General features: G+C 35.4%; 1 protein-coding gene across 5 annotated transcripts in view; it reads right to left on the reverse strand.

Moving 5' to 3' along the window:
- Positions 1-1595: 1595 nt before the first annotated feature.
- Positions 1596-16799, reverse strand: part of GABRG3 (gamma-aminobutyric acid type A receptor subunit gamma3) — a 290601-nt gene continuing 275397 nt past the window's right edge. For 2 of the 5 annotated variants that reach the window (XM_072335214.1, XM_072335223.1), the window contains exons 5-8: positions 13220-13372; positions 6120-6316; positions 5043-5072; positions 1609-2845 (exon numbers count right to left, since the gene is read on the reverse strand). In XM_072335214.1, coding sequence (XP_072191315.1) covers positions 2567-2845; positions 5043-5072; positions 6120-6316; positions 13220-13372 — 659 coding nt within the window. In that variant the 3' untranslated portion in view covers positions 1609-2566. Of the gene's footprint in view, positions 2846-5042; positions 5073-6119; positions 6317-13219; positions 13373-16799 lie in introns of all 5 variants that reach the window. The other 3 variants (XM_072335186.1, XM_072335195.1, XM_072335205.1) reach the window with 3 other exon arrangements.

Below are 16799 nucleotides of genomic sequence, written 5' to 3' on the forward strand. Positions count from 1 at the left end.
ATTTTATTTTATTTTATTTTATTTTATTTTTTAACTTAACCATGGAGGAAAATATATTGCAAAGTAGAAAATGTCTTTTGCTGCCAGTGTAGCAGTGGAAACCAAAAGTGGCTGCAGATTCATTCTTGGATTGGGGTATCGAAAAAAGTGGAGTGATAAGCTTTCAAGTTCTGCTTATGAAAGAAGTCAGAAAGCGGAGGCAATAAAAATGGACTAGTCCTTCAAATAAGGCTTTGACAGGACTGTGTTCCTTTAGGTGTAGTAGATGATACCTATGAGCAGAAGTACAAACAAAAATGAGAACATATCACTTCTACACTTACTCCTGGGACAGTCACTCAGATATACAATTAACTAACTAAACAAATAAACCCCACTTCACCTATCCAAGACTTAATGGTGGAACATACCTTCACACATCTCATCTGTCTAAACACTCCCACCAAAATGAAATGACTGTGGAGAGGTTTTGCAGGATCTGGTCCCCAAAAGATAATTGTTTCCAAACTCTTATTTTGGCTTGAGGTACTCCTGGTATTCTTGTAAAATACAACCAAAGATTGCTGTCATTGGTTACATTGCAATTAAAGACCAGGATATACAAATTCAGTTTAATTGCCTCATAGCACTACTGAAAATGTAACTCTCCTTCAATGAAAGCCACACTCAAAATGCAGGACACAGAAGTTTACAGGATAATAGGTTTACAGAGTAATTTGCTACTGACAGTTACCAAAAAATTCAAGGTGTAATTTAAAATCAGGTGATCAAAGGTTTCATAGAGTAAGATTTTGATAATGCCCACAAGTATTTCTTCTCTTTGCTTCTCTTGCTTTCAGTCTTTGGAGAAGTGCTTCCCTTCCCCATCTAAACCCATCTCTAGTTTCTGATATTTTGTACAAGTGAAAAACAGAAAATAAAATGCGTTTATCTTTCTTATTAGTATTTTTTTCTCTACTAAAATTCACTGGAAACATAGGGAAACAGCACTGACAGGCAGTGATGTTCCAAAGAACATGACAGCATTTCTGTTTTCCTTCAAAGGAGAAAATGAACTGCTTTTCAATCAAATCTGCTTCTATTTTTTTTTTTCTTTTTTTCTTTTGAAGTGAGGAAAAAAAAATTATCAAGTCTTTCAAAAGAGAAAAAAACAATTTAGTTTTTAGGTATATTTTATCATTAACTATTTGTAACTATTTGCCATTGAAAGTCCTTTTTACTGATTTTTAAACGTTTTCTGTGCTTAAATACAATTATTGAAACGTTAAGAGAAGCAATTCAATTTGTCAACAAAAAACATTTTTTTTTTTTTTTGTAAAAAATGTGCATTTTAAGAATTTAATTGTCAGAAGGTTGAAGAATACAAAGTAAGTTTCTAGACTAAAACATGGTTGGTAGTTCAGGAAAAATCCTTTCAACCTTTGCTACATATGGCAACTACTCCACCTTTGATCCAAGGGCAACAGTTAAATTTTCAAAAAAAGTATTCAATTTTCAGGTCAGATCTGGGGATCCAGGTCTGCAATATTAAGCTTAGAAATAGAAGAAATAAAAATGTACTTTGGCAACTTTTTTTTTTTTTTTTTTTTTTTTTTAGTTTTTAGTTTTATAAAATAATAGTGAGAGAAAAAATAAGAATGCATTAGAATGAGGGCACTTTTTAGTACACTTCAATCTGAAGAAAGTGATGCATTACTAGTGCTATTATAGTGATTTTTACTCATGGCCCATCAACTGTGATCTGCTACAATGACATAAACAAGAAGGATCTTGTCCTGCTTCAAGTAGAAGTACTTTAGAAATCAGTGACCATCCTGTGTTTAACCAGACATAAAAAAGACAGTTAAAATCTTGAAAAACTGTAGAAGTTATGCCTACAGCTGCCTCAGAGATAGGCAAGTCTTTTATTATATCAAAATACTTGTGATATTTTCACATCAAATTAAAATAAATTCATGTAGGTAAGCAGCTAATTCTATGATTCCCAGACCTTTGCAGAATGTAACTTCTCTATTTTGATCTCACCAGAGACATATGTTACTGCCTTTTGATGGTTTCTCTATTGTAAGGAGATCATCAAGAAAATATTTCCCAGAACTCAAGTCAGTTTAAATACAAATGAGTCGTTTCATTGGCTTTAGCATATTTGCTAGTGCCAGTGTGTGTTGCTCTGAGCCTCAGGGATATGGCAGCATTTTGAAGAAACTATGGGAATGAAGAACAAAAATGACATACTTAACCTTTGACTGAACTGTGTATAGCTTCTAAGTCAAGGGAGAATAATAAGAATTCTAATATACAATAATTATTCATAAACATTGCTTACACTACAAATTCAGCTGAATTTTTAAGAATCTTTCCCTTAAAATGAATAGCAGTAAGGAGATAATTCTTCCATTTTTTTCTTTTTAGGCAATTAAAATTCTTCATCACACTCTGTGATGGTGAAGGTTAATGTGGCCTTTATAATTCGGGATGAAACTGACCATGTCCTTCACTTTTGCTGCACTTTCACCATCTTTCCTCAGTGTGAAAACACAGCAGTCTTCAGCACTACAGGCAACTTTTAAAGATAGAGGTATCCAACCCAGTAGACCAGGTTAAAGAGCAGGAAGGATGTAGGAAAAAAGACCCTAGAGTAAGAGTCCAGTTCTAAGATGTCTATGTGAATCCGTCCTCTCCTCCATGAGCCTGATTTACATTCTTCATAACAACAGAAAAAACTCTGGCAGTCTTTCCCATCCAGACATTCATAGACACATGCCTCTTCAAATTCTTGCCAATACATGGCATTGTTCAATGTGATGACTGTAGTTGGTGGTCTCATATCAAGTACAGAATAATTCTGGGGGGAGAAAAAGAAAAAAAAACAATGTGATAAACTCTTACGGATGATGCACAATTAACAATTATATGAGAAATCACATGAGACATGAAAGATGAGCTGGGAATTAGATGTCAATACCACAGGAATTCTAGATTCAGGGATGATCTTTTCTTTCCATCTAAGGATGCCTTATCAGATGAATTTCCAGAAAGGCTGTGGAGTGCAAAGTTAAATAAGCTGCATTCACTACTTCTTAAACTTACCATGATTTATAAAAACAGATATAGTTTGCAACAAATAGCTATGACTTCAATACAGGATTTGAAAATGCTGTTTGACAGTGGGCTGAAAATGAGCCAGCAATGGCCCAGGTGGCCAAGAAGGCCTACAGCATTCTGGCCTGCATCACAAATAGTCTGGTCAGGAGGATGTCCCTGCATACTCGGCACTGGTGAGACTGGACCCTGATAATGTATTTAGCTTTGAATTCCTCATTACCAGAAAGATGATACTTGGTGTCCACCAGGACTCCAATGTCCTTTTCTGCAAAGCTACTTTCTAACTGAGTGGATCTCATAGTGTACTGGTGTCTGGAGATGTTTTTCCCCAGGACTTTGTACTTTGGCTTGTTGGATTTCATGAGCCTTTTTCTCCAGCCTGCTGATCTGGGGCTGGGAGGAGAGCAGTACTCATACAACAGACACCATCTCAGTACTACCTGAGACATCTGCCAAGTTAAGGCACTGCTTAGGTGCCTTGGGCAAAGCTTTTCAACTGCAATGATAAAACAAGCTTAATAAGATTATTTCAGATACAGTATATGTGTGTTCTCTAGGAGGAAAAAAATGAGGGGTGGGATTACCTGAACATAGATTGACTAAGATTACTGAAATTTAGCCTTTTAAGTGGCATCACTTCAAGGTTGGCAAAAACTCAAGTATCCTGGGAGTAATTGAGTTATGTTGTTCAGCTTCTGCAGCAATTTGAACATGCAAATTTATGACACTTACAGTAAGCCCCACTTCTATATTTGGAAATGTCAGGACATTTCTCATGTCATAACATTAGGAAGAATGGGTAAAAAACTTAAGAAATCTGCAGGTAAACTTCCAAGCAGATAAGACTGACTACAAACCCTAGTATCATTTTAACTGTATTTCTTTTTTCTTGTTCAATTGCAAAAAAAGGAAACTGCCACTAGCCATTCAATGTGCCTTATTGACCAAAGCTTTCACAAAATTCTTTCCGAGGAATGATATTAGTAGTAAGTGTATAAATTCAGTTCCGTTTATAAGGCACTCATTGTCAATATGCAGACTTTCAGTGCTATGAACTCTTTAAAACCTTTTAGAATCTTTTAAACCTTTTTATCAGAAAGGCTTTTAAAAAAACTTATTTAAAATTAAGTTTATAACATTATTTGTGAAAGGTAAACTAGTAAGAAAACTAGTAGGAATGGTGACCAATACACTTCAGCATATAACAATCAAGAAATATGAAATAGTTAAGTTCTATCCTTGTTTGTGTTTGCATCAGATAGCTGGAAGCAGACCATTCATCTAGCTGCTAAACTGACATTCTGTGTCCTTTATATATATATATATATATATATAAAAATATATATTATAATATGTATTGCAGTTTTAGATTTCAATTGGGTGCTCAATTTAAATTTTATTGCAGCTGTGCTTAATCAAATAGTTATCTGGAAATTTGAAGAATATAATTAATTCTATTTTTAGATATGGTTCTAATATACTCCTAACTATATTATACTTTTAAACCCAAAGTATTTGAAAATCCATCTGAAAGTTTGCTAAAGATTTTGCAGATATACACAAACAAATTATTTTCTACAAAACTCATTAACTAAAACTCCATATACATTTTTGTTGGACTTGTGCTTATTAATTTTTACTAAAATGTAATGAAAAAGTGCAGTATTACGTAAAGCAGAGGAACAGAATTCTTATTTATACTTGACACTTCTCTCTCCCAAATCATTTGATAAATCCTTATAGAAGGAGGCAGGTATGTTCCTCTACCACAGTCAAAAACAAACTGACCTTTTAACAAAAAAGCAAAAGCAGTGTTTATAGTGAAGTCAGGGTAAAGTATAGTACAGCATTACAGCTTTCTCAGGAATTATTGCAAATAAATGTCAACCATACAATCTAGCCACCATTGCTGTCACAGAAGTAAACAGGGTACTTACCATCACATGACCAAAACTGACATCAGGTAGCTTAAATAAAGACAAGAAGAGAACTATTCAGAAGGGAATATAAGTTTCATTTCATATGCATCTAATACTAAATAGCATTTCTTAAAACAAATCTCTAAATGCATTATGCCTTAAAACTCTTCATACTGAGCCTTCAAATTATTTAATGAAATATTCTGCAAACTTTGAAACTGCATGGAATCTCAGGGGAATGTGCAATTAGTTTCCATCCACTTTAATCACTTTAATTCTTTATTCAAACCTTTTTACTTTTTTTTTTTTTTTTTTTTTTTTTTTTTTTTTTTTAATTTAGCAAACAGTAGTTAATTACGGATTTCTTCATGAGTTAACTTAGTTTATTGGTTTCCAAGTTTTCTCTAATTCCTTATTATTTCAACCTTTTCCTCTGTTATTTCTTCATTCAATCACTTTCTAATGCTTGTTTCAATCCACATCTACTTTCTGAATGATTATTCTCAGTATTCACATTTCTTTCTTTATTTTCCTCCTTCATAGTTTTTTTATTTTACTTTGTATTGCTGTTTTAAATGATTACATGTAAAGAGCTGGTTTAATATTATTGCAAAGGACTTTTTGTCCAAAAATGCAACTTTTTTTATAAAGATTTTGTTCTTGCATGTAGGAACATTTGAGCACAGGGCTAAAAATAAGTGCTGTTTCCCGATATGCACAGAATCCCATTTTTAAAGTTCATAAATATTCCTAGACCTGTTAAGATACAACATAGCAAATGCATTTGAATATACACTAATGTACATATGATTGCATAACAAGCTGTGATACCTGTTTCAGTGAAGCCCTTTATGACTACTAGAAGGTAACAAGGAGGAAAAGGATGCATGGGCAGAGCTGCTGCTTCATGGTCAGCAGGTTCTTTTTGTTAAGAACAGAACTCCAGGTAATTACTTTCCTCCAGCTTCCAGGGTAAGTAATATCATGAAGTGGGAAAAGCTAGGAGGAGTGGAATGTAATGAGATTACAGGATGTTACCAAATGACCCTCGACCATCTGAGACACAGTCTTGACAATAAAACACTCCTGTCTTACCGACTTTTTCTTCTTAGTACAGTTTGGTTTCCTGCAACTAGAGTAGTAGTTGAGGGTTGCATACTCCATAAGAGCAGCAAATACAAATAGAAAGCATACAGTCACAAACAAATCCATAGCGGTGACATAGGAGACACGGGGTAATGATTTTCTTGCAATGGTGCTCAAAGTTGTCATGGTCAATACTGTAGTGATCCCTGAAGAGAAAAACTGAATTTACTTTTATGAAATACCATTTCTGTAGGCTTAAAACAATATGCACAACAGAATGCCAAAGTATAAACAAATATTCAGAAGAAATTAATTTTGTCTGGTAGTATTATAATAACGAAAAACTGCAGAGCAAGAATTATTTAGTAAACAAAGCTTTCCTCAGCTGTTCATATTTGTCTTTGCAACACAGAAGTTCCCATGTCCCTCACTGTACTTTTGCTCATCTCCTTATACTTTTTTAAGAAAAATGAAAGAAAGCCCAACAAGCAAAGAATCCAGAACCATTAGTACAAACAAACAGAGCAAAACCCCTAGAAAATATAAATGAAAACATGGTGTTTTTCACAGCAATACTCCTCTCATGAAAAATCTTGTGCTCAAAATAAAAATAAATAAATAAATAAATAAATAAATAAGAGAGAAAAAGAAAATAAAAGAACTTTTGCTGCTGGTTATGAATATTGAAAATATAATTTCATGTTCCTGCTTCCTTGGGAGTGCTTCAATGTTGTCTCTTCTTTCTGGGTAAAGGAAAACAGATTCTCACACAAACTTCAGATGCAACCTTAATGGAAATAGCTTTTTCAATTTGTACGAAGCATCACACCTTAGACTGATATAGAAATAATAAGTGTAATTGGGATTTCTTAGAGTGAAATATCTTGAAACAATAAAATCAGTATTAGAATGAAGTCTATGGGGTGTCAGTTATTTGGTTGTTTAGTAACTTATATCATTCGTGTTAATTCCTCATTCCCACTATGGACTGATGTTTTTAATCATTTCTTATGAACCACAAGTCTTCAGATAGGAAAACTAAAACTTCTCAATGACATGGAAAGAAAAGTAAAGACTTCACTCAAATAAATCACAAAAGAGAGCCTGCTCTAAAAACATACTTGTAAGGTAATCTTTCTTTTTATAGTTAAAGTGGTATTTTGCAATAGTACATAGTGTTTGAAATGGCAGGGGATAATTTAAATTATGCCTTATAGTAAAATTACTTCCCACAAATGGCACCGTGGAGAGCAAAAAGTATCAGTGGATTACTTTGACTACTTTCTCTTTAGTAAAGCATGCCCACCTTTGATTTTTAGCACTTGAAACTACAGCAATTCACAAGAATAACCTGCCTCATTCAAACCATAAGAAAGTCTCTGGAAGAGCCAAAATGCTGACTATTGTGTGGGCCTGGATTTCCTTTTACAACAAATAGCAAATAGAAACAACAATAAAAAAATGTTGCTGGGAAAAAAAGAAAAAAAGAAAAAAAAAAAAAGAAAAAAAATAAAAAAAAAAAAAAAGCCACAACCCAATAATCAAGATCAAAACACCACTGGTAGAAAGTGGGAAATGATGAAAATCTTCCTTCCGTGGGAAACAACCGTATTCAATGCGTGTTTCCTCAGTATTTGCACTGTCTTGCACTGGAACCCAGAGCAGCCACTGTAGTACATGCAAACTTTAAGCTAGCTGATTCATCTAACCACATATTCAACAACACAAATAGTAAAAAAGAGTTATCCCAGAATGAATGAATGCTTTGCAGATTTTTCTCAGGTTTTGTGATTTTTGCTAATTTTCTACTGCTGCTAATGCTAGTCTACATATGAACTACAATTACATTACTGAACTTCAGCATAGAGATGCTTTTAGACTTTGTATATATCTTCAACATCGAAAAGATACTACAAAAATATTTTTTTTTCTCAACTGTATCACAACGTAGATGGCTGCCATGATCCAGTAACATCTCCAGAACCCTCAACAACAGCTCTGTAGCTAATGAACATTTTAAAAGCTCCACACACAAACCCTATGCATTCATCATAGTAGTCAAATGCAAAGATTTCCACTTGCAATAAATGTTGACTCACTAGCCTTGATTTGGTCCTTGTTAGCTATAAATTCATTTTTTTTCTTCCCGTATGGCAATGTTTCAGGTCTGGGGAGCCACTTTTTATTTTTATTTGTATTATTATTTTTATTTTATTTTATTTTATTTTATTTTAAGAAACTAATAACATCCAGCCCCAATAGTTTTGACAATGGATCACATTTTGCTATCAAAATATAAAGCCTCAGGGGACAGAAAATTTGAGAATATCACAAACCATCACAGTTTCCAGATTATGTGTCACATTTGAAATTATGTCAAGGGCATGACATACGAGAGGGGTGCACAGAGCTGGAAACATTCAAAGGTAAAACAAACAGATTTTTACTTCCAGTATTAATATAAAATATTTTCATAGTATGATGACCATTATAAAAGAATCATTCTTCGTTTAGACTGAGGATTAGACTTGGATTCCAGCTCAGACTTTAGACAAAGAATGAGCTTGAAAAAAAATAAAAATTCACTCTAGTGTTTCAACTTCCTACCTGACACATTGATACAAGTTTTGAAATATTAAAATGAGTCCTATGAGGACACATACAGAGAGCAAAGAGAAAGAAGTGTACAAAACGATGTAGTTTTATATTCCTATGCAATTGTAAGTCAGAATGTGTTGATATGTACAAGGGAAAAAAATGAAAAACCCACCACTGCCAAAGAGAATATCTGATTCCTTACCCTTAGTTTATTTTATCTATCATGTTAAGAAAACTCGGTTTGGTGAGTGGTTTCATATGCAATAAACTTTGACAGATGAAATTGTTAAGTCTCTCACTGAGGAGATATCAGTACTGTGAAGTGAGCAGTGAATCTGTTACTGAAATTTGCAGTGCTTTGGAACTATTTCAACAGAATTCTAACACCAGCCAGGAACAGCTTTGAAGTAAGCTGGGTTCAAAACTTTCTGGCAGATAGGTGTGAGAAGGAGAACATGCTTGTGTATAAATTCCACTTTTGTGACATTTATATTCTCTTAGCAAACTCCTCACCAAAGATAGTATGGATATTTGATAAATCAAAAAGGATTTTCCAGTAGATCAGTGTAGGTATACAAAATGCATGAGAACACTTTAACCTTTAGATCGATGGCATAAACAGTTATTTAACGTAACAGTTGTCTGAAAGCTGCTTACTGTGCAGTGGCACGTCAAGTGAAGTAACAGGAGCATTAGAAACTATTTGGTCAGGAAGGCTCAATTTTTCTTATTTTCTTGTAGGAAAAGGTGTATTGATTTACCCAAGATATCACTTGTTTATAAACTTCATTTCTTCACCTTTCTGGTCCAGCACCTGTTTTGAGCACTTGCTTTATTATTCTAGGGAATGAACTTAAGCCAAAATGACAAGGAGAGCAATGCTCATTTTTTATTAAACATAATCTCTAACTTCTTTTATACCAAAGCATCACTGGCCTTGATACCCACTACATTTTTTTAAGCTGCCATGGGAAGTTGCGGTATAATAACTGCCTCTTCATATTATACATTATAGCCATATTTTTATAAAGCAGGGGGGATCTCAGATGAAGGCTTTGGTTCAACTTAATTCCCTTCATCCTCAAGAAAAAGAACATCTTATTTTGCAGATCATAACTTTTCTTCAGATGCTTGCTGGCTCTTCTTGACTGTGAACACTAGGAGAAGATCATTTTGATTACCGGAAACAGGTAAAAACAGCAGAGAGCTATCCTTTCCCCTCTGAATGGAGAAGAGTATAACTGGAGATCACAAAACACAGTTCTCATCCTACAGCTGAATTCTATTTTTATTTTCCCACTGACTCTTCAGGTGTTCTGGGGTGAATCACACTAACACTCTTGGCCTCAGTCCCTCAAAGAGCATGTTAAAAATGGGTTGTGATGCCAAGTTTTTAAAGAGCACTTAGATGACTTTAGATGGTGTTGCTGAAAGGGTGTTTATGGTCCCATTTTTTTCCCTCAGCCAAATACTCCTGTCTGCATTTAGCTTTCCAGCATAGAAATTACTTACTACTTATAGTTATTCAGAAAGGGGTAAAACCCATCCTTCATGTTAACCTGAGTAGTTGCCAACAGGTTAGAAAATTACTCATTAATTTCAGGGAGTGAAATGTTTCCCTGATGCTAGTTCTTCACATTAATGCAGTCATACTCAGGGCAGTTTTGGTGCACTGAGTCTGCAATTCATTTCAGCTAATTAACAGGATAATTTCAGTAGCTTGCCTTTGGCTGTATTACTCAGATTTTACCATGTGCCACTCTCAAAATGTGGAAGTGTGTTGCTCAGACAGATTTATAGCTTCTGTTATACAGGCAGTAAGCAGGGAATATTTGCTTACTGCATCCCAAGAGTCAAGAGGCCATTTGCAATTTGGGAGTAACAGGTCTCTGATGTGTCCAAAAAGAGGTGACCCACATACATATTATTTTCTAGTCACTTGACTTTATTTATAAGAAAGTTTTATTTTATTTTAATTTTCTATCAGAGTTTAATGAGGTAGCAATCACAGCCATTGGATACAGCCTTGGAATATCTCACTCTCACGGTCTTACTTCAAATTCACAACCTTAATGTAAGAATACATTTTTTTTCTCTGAACTTCATGCTGGTAATGGGGGTGAGGCAGGGAGAGCCACATTGTTATCATCAGAACCCTACTTTTGATTTTAATTACTTTAAATCTGAGCTGTGTGGTGTGGATAACCACCCTCAGGGACAGGGTATGAAATCTGCCTCCAGAAAATTAGTAATACAAACTGTTAGACACCTCTTAGTCTCCCTTCACACTGCCTTGGAGGTAGAAGGGGTCACAGAATAACTCTTAGGGTCTGTCAGGTTGCGAGAGCACTCTGGCACTCACACAAATGGAATGAGGACTGAATATTCCTTTCTCAGAAAATGTTAGCTGTACCCACAAGATGCCACATGGCTACGTTTGTTAGTTTTATGAACTCCTGTAGCAAACCTTGCAGATTTCAGTCTTGAGCTGACCTCATGCAAAAAGGGTTTTAATACAGAATTATCTGTAAAATGTGACCTAGTGTTGTCTGTTTGTATTTGTCCTATTAAAGGTTCTTTTAGATTTTCCTTACTTCTGATCCTGCTACCATGCTCTGAGCAGCCCTTGGCTTGAAAGGTGTTCCTTGTCGTTCACTAAGATTTAAAGCTGACACAACCACTCCCTAAAAAGATGCTGACAGAGATCAGGTAGTGGTTGGCATACGGTTTTCTTGCTTAAATAAAGCTGTGGCTCATGAGGGAATCATTCTTAGAGAGTATTTTTGATAATATAATTATTCTGTCATTGAGCAGAAGGTTTATAAGCTACTGAAACACAGATGTTTTAGGAAGATGGCTTTCATACCCGGTGTTAGTACACCTTGAACAGATGACAATGCACTTTTTGTGTAAGTTAAGGACTTAGAAAGGGGGATCAAAATTCTGGAAGAGTTAAGTGACTTTGCAGCTAAAATCTCATTCAAAGTGAATCTCTCTAGCACCTCCTTTTTATTTTTTCCCTCAGATCCATCAGGGGGTATAGGCTGGAAACTAGAGTACTCTTAAAACTGGTGGCTTCTCAGAATTATTAGAGCAGGAGAGGGACAGAGAGAAACAGGACAAGTCATTTTGAAGTAATATATAAAGGCTGCAATGTTGAACAGGTTGTCTTCCTCCTGAGATCAAGTACAGCACCTGTGTTTTGGTGTTTGGAAGAGAGCAGACAGAAATGAATTTGCACAAAAAGTAACAATCATTTCTCATGAATGCTTACTTATTTGGGTGGAATGGGATGAGAAATGATCAGAAGTTTAGGGGAGTAAAGGTTCATGCAAATGGCCTTTCCTATCCTGTGGTTTAAATAAAGGCCCACTGTCTCTTAGAAGGCCTCGAGAACCCCATGCCTGTTGCTTTTATGCAGTCTCATGGGAAATTCAGATCATCTGTAGCCTTTGTCCTAGCACTTCCTTGCAGCAGTGCTTCCACCTCAAACTAGGAGATTCAGTCGCTTTTACAAATATTTACCATCCAAAAATTGTTTTCTGTCCAAAAAAAATCAAGCGAGTCAGTTTTCAATAATTTGTTGTTTTATGTTGGAATGATTTAGGGGGCGCAACTGGTTAAATAGAGATGTGAAAAGCTCTATTAGGAGGAAGCAATGAACAGCTGGGAATGGTAACACCTACTCTGGAAAATAGACATGTAAAACAGGACAAAGCCTCCCCTTTTTCTTAGACTGGTATAAATTATTCCTGACTGAATAAATTAGTCATTTGCAGCTCTGGCAACCTCAGCCTGGACCAAAATCAGTTCTGACCAGAACCTTCAGTTCTGATTGTATAGCTATAAGGCTGCTGTCATACAGCCCTATGACCCTGACACTTGCAAAACCTGCAGGTTTTCATATAGATATAAGAAAAAATGGTCAGTTTCTCAGTGTATCCTAAAGCACAGTGCCAAATGGCACACAATGTTCCTGACACAAATGACCTACTGAAAAATCTTTTTCAGCTCAACCTGTGAAAAATATCTATACACCTAGAATGGGGCCTAACTTCAAGCACACAAACATAAAACACTTTGAATGAACTAATGTTATTATATCTTATCTTTTTTTAGTATACATAGGATATTATTTCCTGTAGGGAAAGAATTACAGAAAAAAAAAAAAAAAAAAAAAAAAAAAAGAAGCCATCAGTGCAATTAATTTATTCTTTAAAAATGTCACCGAAATATCATAGTGAGAAGAAGGGGAGAGCCATTAGTTCTAGAATATTATGCAAAATATGTGGCAGTGTCATTTCAAAGGGCCAAGGTAGTTTACTTTTGATTACCCTTTTAAAGGCAGAAAACAAAAGGCTTCATCGATAAATAGATCAGGGTCTGCAAGACATAGTAGCATTAATACAAAGCGTATATCTTGTAGTCTTTTTAAAAGGAAGCTGACATTTTCAAATGACAGTGTAGAAACTACATGAAGAGAGCAGAGAAAGGAATTATTAACAACTTACCTAATGCTGTTCTTGCTGGTGTGGCATCTTTTTTAATCCAAAAGGACACCCAGGAAAGAACAACAGTTAATATACAGGGAATGTATGTTTGAATAGTGAAGTATCCCATTCTTCTACTTAAGTCAAAGTATATAGTCATGACTACATAATCACCTGCAATAATAGCACAGAAAATAAATTGACATTGTGGTGAGATACAGGTAGTTCTTCATTGTGCTGTGTTTTTAAACTCCATAAAATGAAGCATGTGAAATGTTTCTTGATGTTTTGAGAGTATCTGAGCAATAATGTTCACATAAAATAGAACTGAAATAAACTTGTCTGTTCTAATTTTCTACAGTTTAGGTCTCTGAAAATGTTGACCTATTTGGACAGGCAGACGCTCTTGGGAATCCTTCATGATGAGTGTCACCGTTTTGTAATTTTTGCTATTGGTATTCCACATCATAATATCATGTGGAGCACAGAGAAGAACTACACGTCCCAGAGGACCTCACGATTGGAGAGAAAAATATGTAACGGAAGTGTCGTTCACTCTCTCTCTCACTGCCTGGCAGTGGGTGTAGGTGTGGTTCCAAGCCATGCACCTTCAATTTCAAAGTAGGCTTCTTGCTCTTTGGAAACCTCTCTCTCTCTTATTTTATGTGATTTATTAACCTCAGTTTCAATTAGATTGCGTTATATTGTGTCATCTTGCATTCTGATATCATAGTTAGTAAAATAAGTTTTCCTCCTTAGATCGTTGCAACTGCTCTGTTTGTTTCCTTGAGCCACGCTCTCATATCCCTACCCCTTCCCCTTTTCCCCTCCTCTCTCCTTCAGCAGACTGCACTATCCTTCTCGCAGATTTGAATGTCTTCTGTTACCTAAGAAGTGAATTAGGTGGTAGGGGTCTGCATGACAAACTGTAGCATGCACATCAGTATGCCTTAACATAAGAAGTTATTTATAGACACTAGAGCCTTAATGCTGGTGAAAGAGGTCAGAATACATAGTTTTAAAGGTCACATCACAATAAATCAAGAACATGTTTTTATCAGCATTCCTCCTTCTAAAAGTAGTAATGGTCACTTGTGGTACTGTAAACCTTCAGAAGATGAGCCTGGACATAATGCTTATTATTCTGTGGGATACTAAAATTCATAAGATCAAGAGCTCAGTAAGAAGCCTGTTTTATCTCACATTATATGATTTTCTTCACACTATCTCTTCTGCTAATCTTGACAACTCCACAGGGGATAACAATCTGTCCTCTCTCTACGCAGTAGAGACCTTATCACCTCTATCCTTAGTCGCAGCTCCCTCAGTTTCACAGCTGTTAACTATCCTTTTCTCTCAGACAGCCACAGTGATTAACAATAATGAAATTGAACTGAGACCAATTTCTGTACTTTGCTTGGAGTATGTTGATTCAATTTTAGATGTGAAGAAGAGTACATAAGCCAGAAAACTTTTGTGGTTTTTTTTTCCTCGAATACATCACTTGACTAATAAATTATATTGTTTCTTGTTACAAACCTTGCTTTTCTAAAAAAAGATATTTGCAGAAGATGTAATTTACTATAGGTAGGTAAATCTGTCCTGTTACAGCAAAATTCCAAAAGAAATTGATAGCATAGAGGAATTAGTTCCCAATAGATTGGTAACTGAAAGAGTATAAACAAAAGCACTGAATATAGTGGATATTTTGATGATAGAAAAATATGACACAGAAAATAAATTAATTCAGTAAAAATAACTTCCACCCAAAAAAACTCTGAAGGCCACTATAAAATGAATGAACTTCCATAAGTTAAGAAGTCAAAAGTAAGTAAGAATCTGAGGGTGGCGTTTGGGAAGAGAAACTTAGAACAAGGAGTCAATAAGAAAAGTTCTATGTGTTTGGACATTACTCTTAGATAGATACAAATTGGAAGAGGTTTGATAAGCTCGTAGGTACTACCATCATGCCTCTGTTAGATGAACAGATGGATTTTCATGAGTACTGTGCAAGTACAAACCTTATGACCCCAAGAAGTTGGACATTTATTCCAAGTACCTCATGAATTTAATGTACGGAGACAGAGCCTTCATACTAGAGCCCAGTGCTGTTACAACCAGAAAGCACTGCAGTACATTATGATGTAGTGAGCCTTGTGGGTTTTTACAGACTGGCTACTTTCATTCCACTAATCTCTAGCACTTTTCCTCATACAGGGAATTGCATCAGGGAACTGACATGGGTAAGTATCCACTGGTCCTTCTGGCTTATTATTAAACCATATCAGCATCCCAATCTTCAACTGAGATCAAACCCAAATAACCAATGTGACTCAGCTGAATTTTACAAAGAACTGCAAATTCCCAAGTACCCAACAAAGACCCATAGAAGTAACAAAGAAATATGAAATCCTAGGATAATGACTGGCTCAATTTATTTAACCACCAACTTCTTTTCTTGTCTGAAATTCACACAGAAATTCTCACATGAAGAAGGGAGACACAGTCATATAGGCAGCAGCTGTGCATATGAATGTTCTCTAACTTACATACTGATAGGCAGTAGAAAAAGACATTGGGAGAATAATTTTGTTCAGTAGAAATACTGGTACACAGTAGAGTAAGATAAGAATTCTCTGATTCTCCTGCAAGAATGTCACAGAACTTGCAGAGGACGGAGCTTGGAGAATAAGAATATTGATGGTAATGCATAGGAGAAGGAGAAGGAAGTCACCACTGCTAAAATTGTGACCAAATGTAAAAATGTTGGGTGTGCTGTTAAAGATAAGCTATTTCTGTATTTCATGTACTGAACGCATTTTTTAATAGTTTCTGTAAATTTTGGCTTACAACTAAGTGACCATTTCAGCTAGTGTTGGGACACCTGAATAGTTTCTGCATACAGAAGAGCAGGCCTGTGTGTGCTGTGGCTACTTTCCTTGATGTACTGCTTCAAGATGCATTATTGTTATCAAAGTCTAAATTACTCCTTCCAGAAACATGCATTATTCTCTGTATGTAAAAGCACTTGGCTGCAGATTAAAGAGAATTAACCATGCTACATAAATTTCAGAATTTCTCTATATACACAAAATAATTTGACAGGTATTTAACATTCATGAAAAACTGATTTTCAGAACAAAGAAACACTTCCATCTTCTAAAAGACCTGAACTACAACCCATTCTGTATGTCCTGGAGGCATGAGCAACACAAAGGAATGAAAAATCTTTTAAGGACCCTGCTCTCTTTCTCCTTGCTTCTTCACCAGCCTTCACAACCCCACCAGTCTTTATTGCGACCGTTAGGACAGGAGCTGGGGCTCATTATGCAACAAAACCCTGCAGACAAGATGGAAAAACACTCCAAACTGCATATCATTAAATCAGTGTTCTTGATTTAAAAGCAATCACAGAATGATTGCCTGCCTAGGAACCACTGTGATAGCAAATATCAGGAAACTTTGAAACTCAGTGTGGAATTCTACTTTTTAACTGCTTAAGGAACTTTTCAGGAAGGCAAACTAACTTCTAACTGAACTATCAGACCAATTAACTGTAACAGGGAAAATTACCTTAAGGCAAAATATTCCATGACCAGTT

This window comes from Excalfactoria chinensis, chromosome 1 (assembly GCF_039878825.1).
Source record: "Excalfactoria chinensis isolate bCotChi1 chromosome 1, bCotChi1.hap2, whole genome shotgun sequence".
Lineage (NCBI taxonomy): Eukaryota > Metazoa > Chordata > Aves > Galliformes > Phasianidae > Excalfactoria > Excalfactoria chinensis.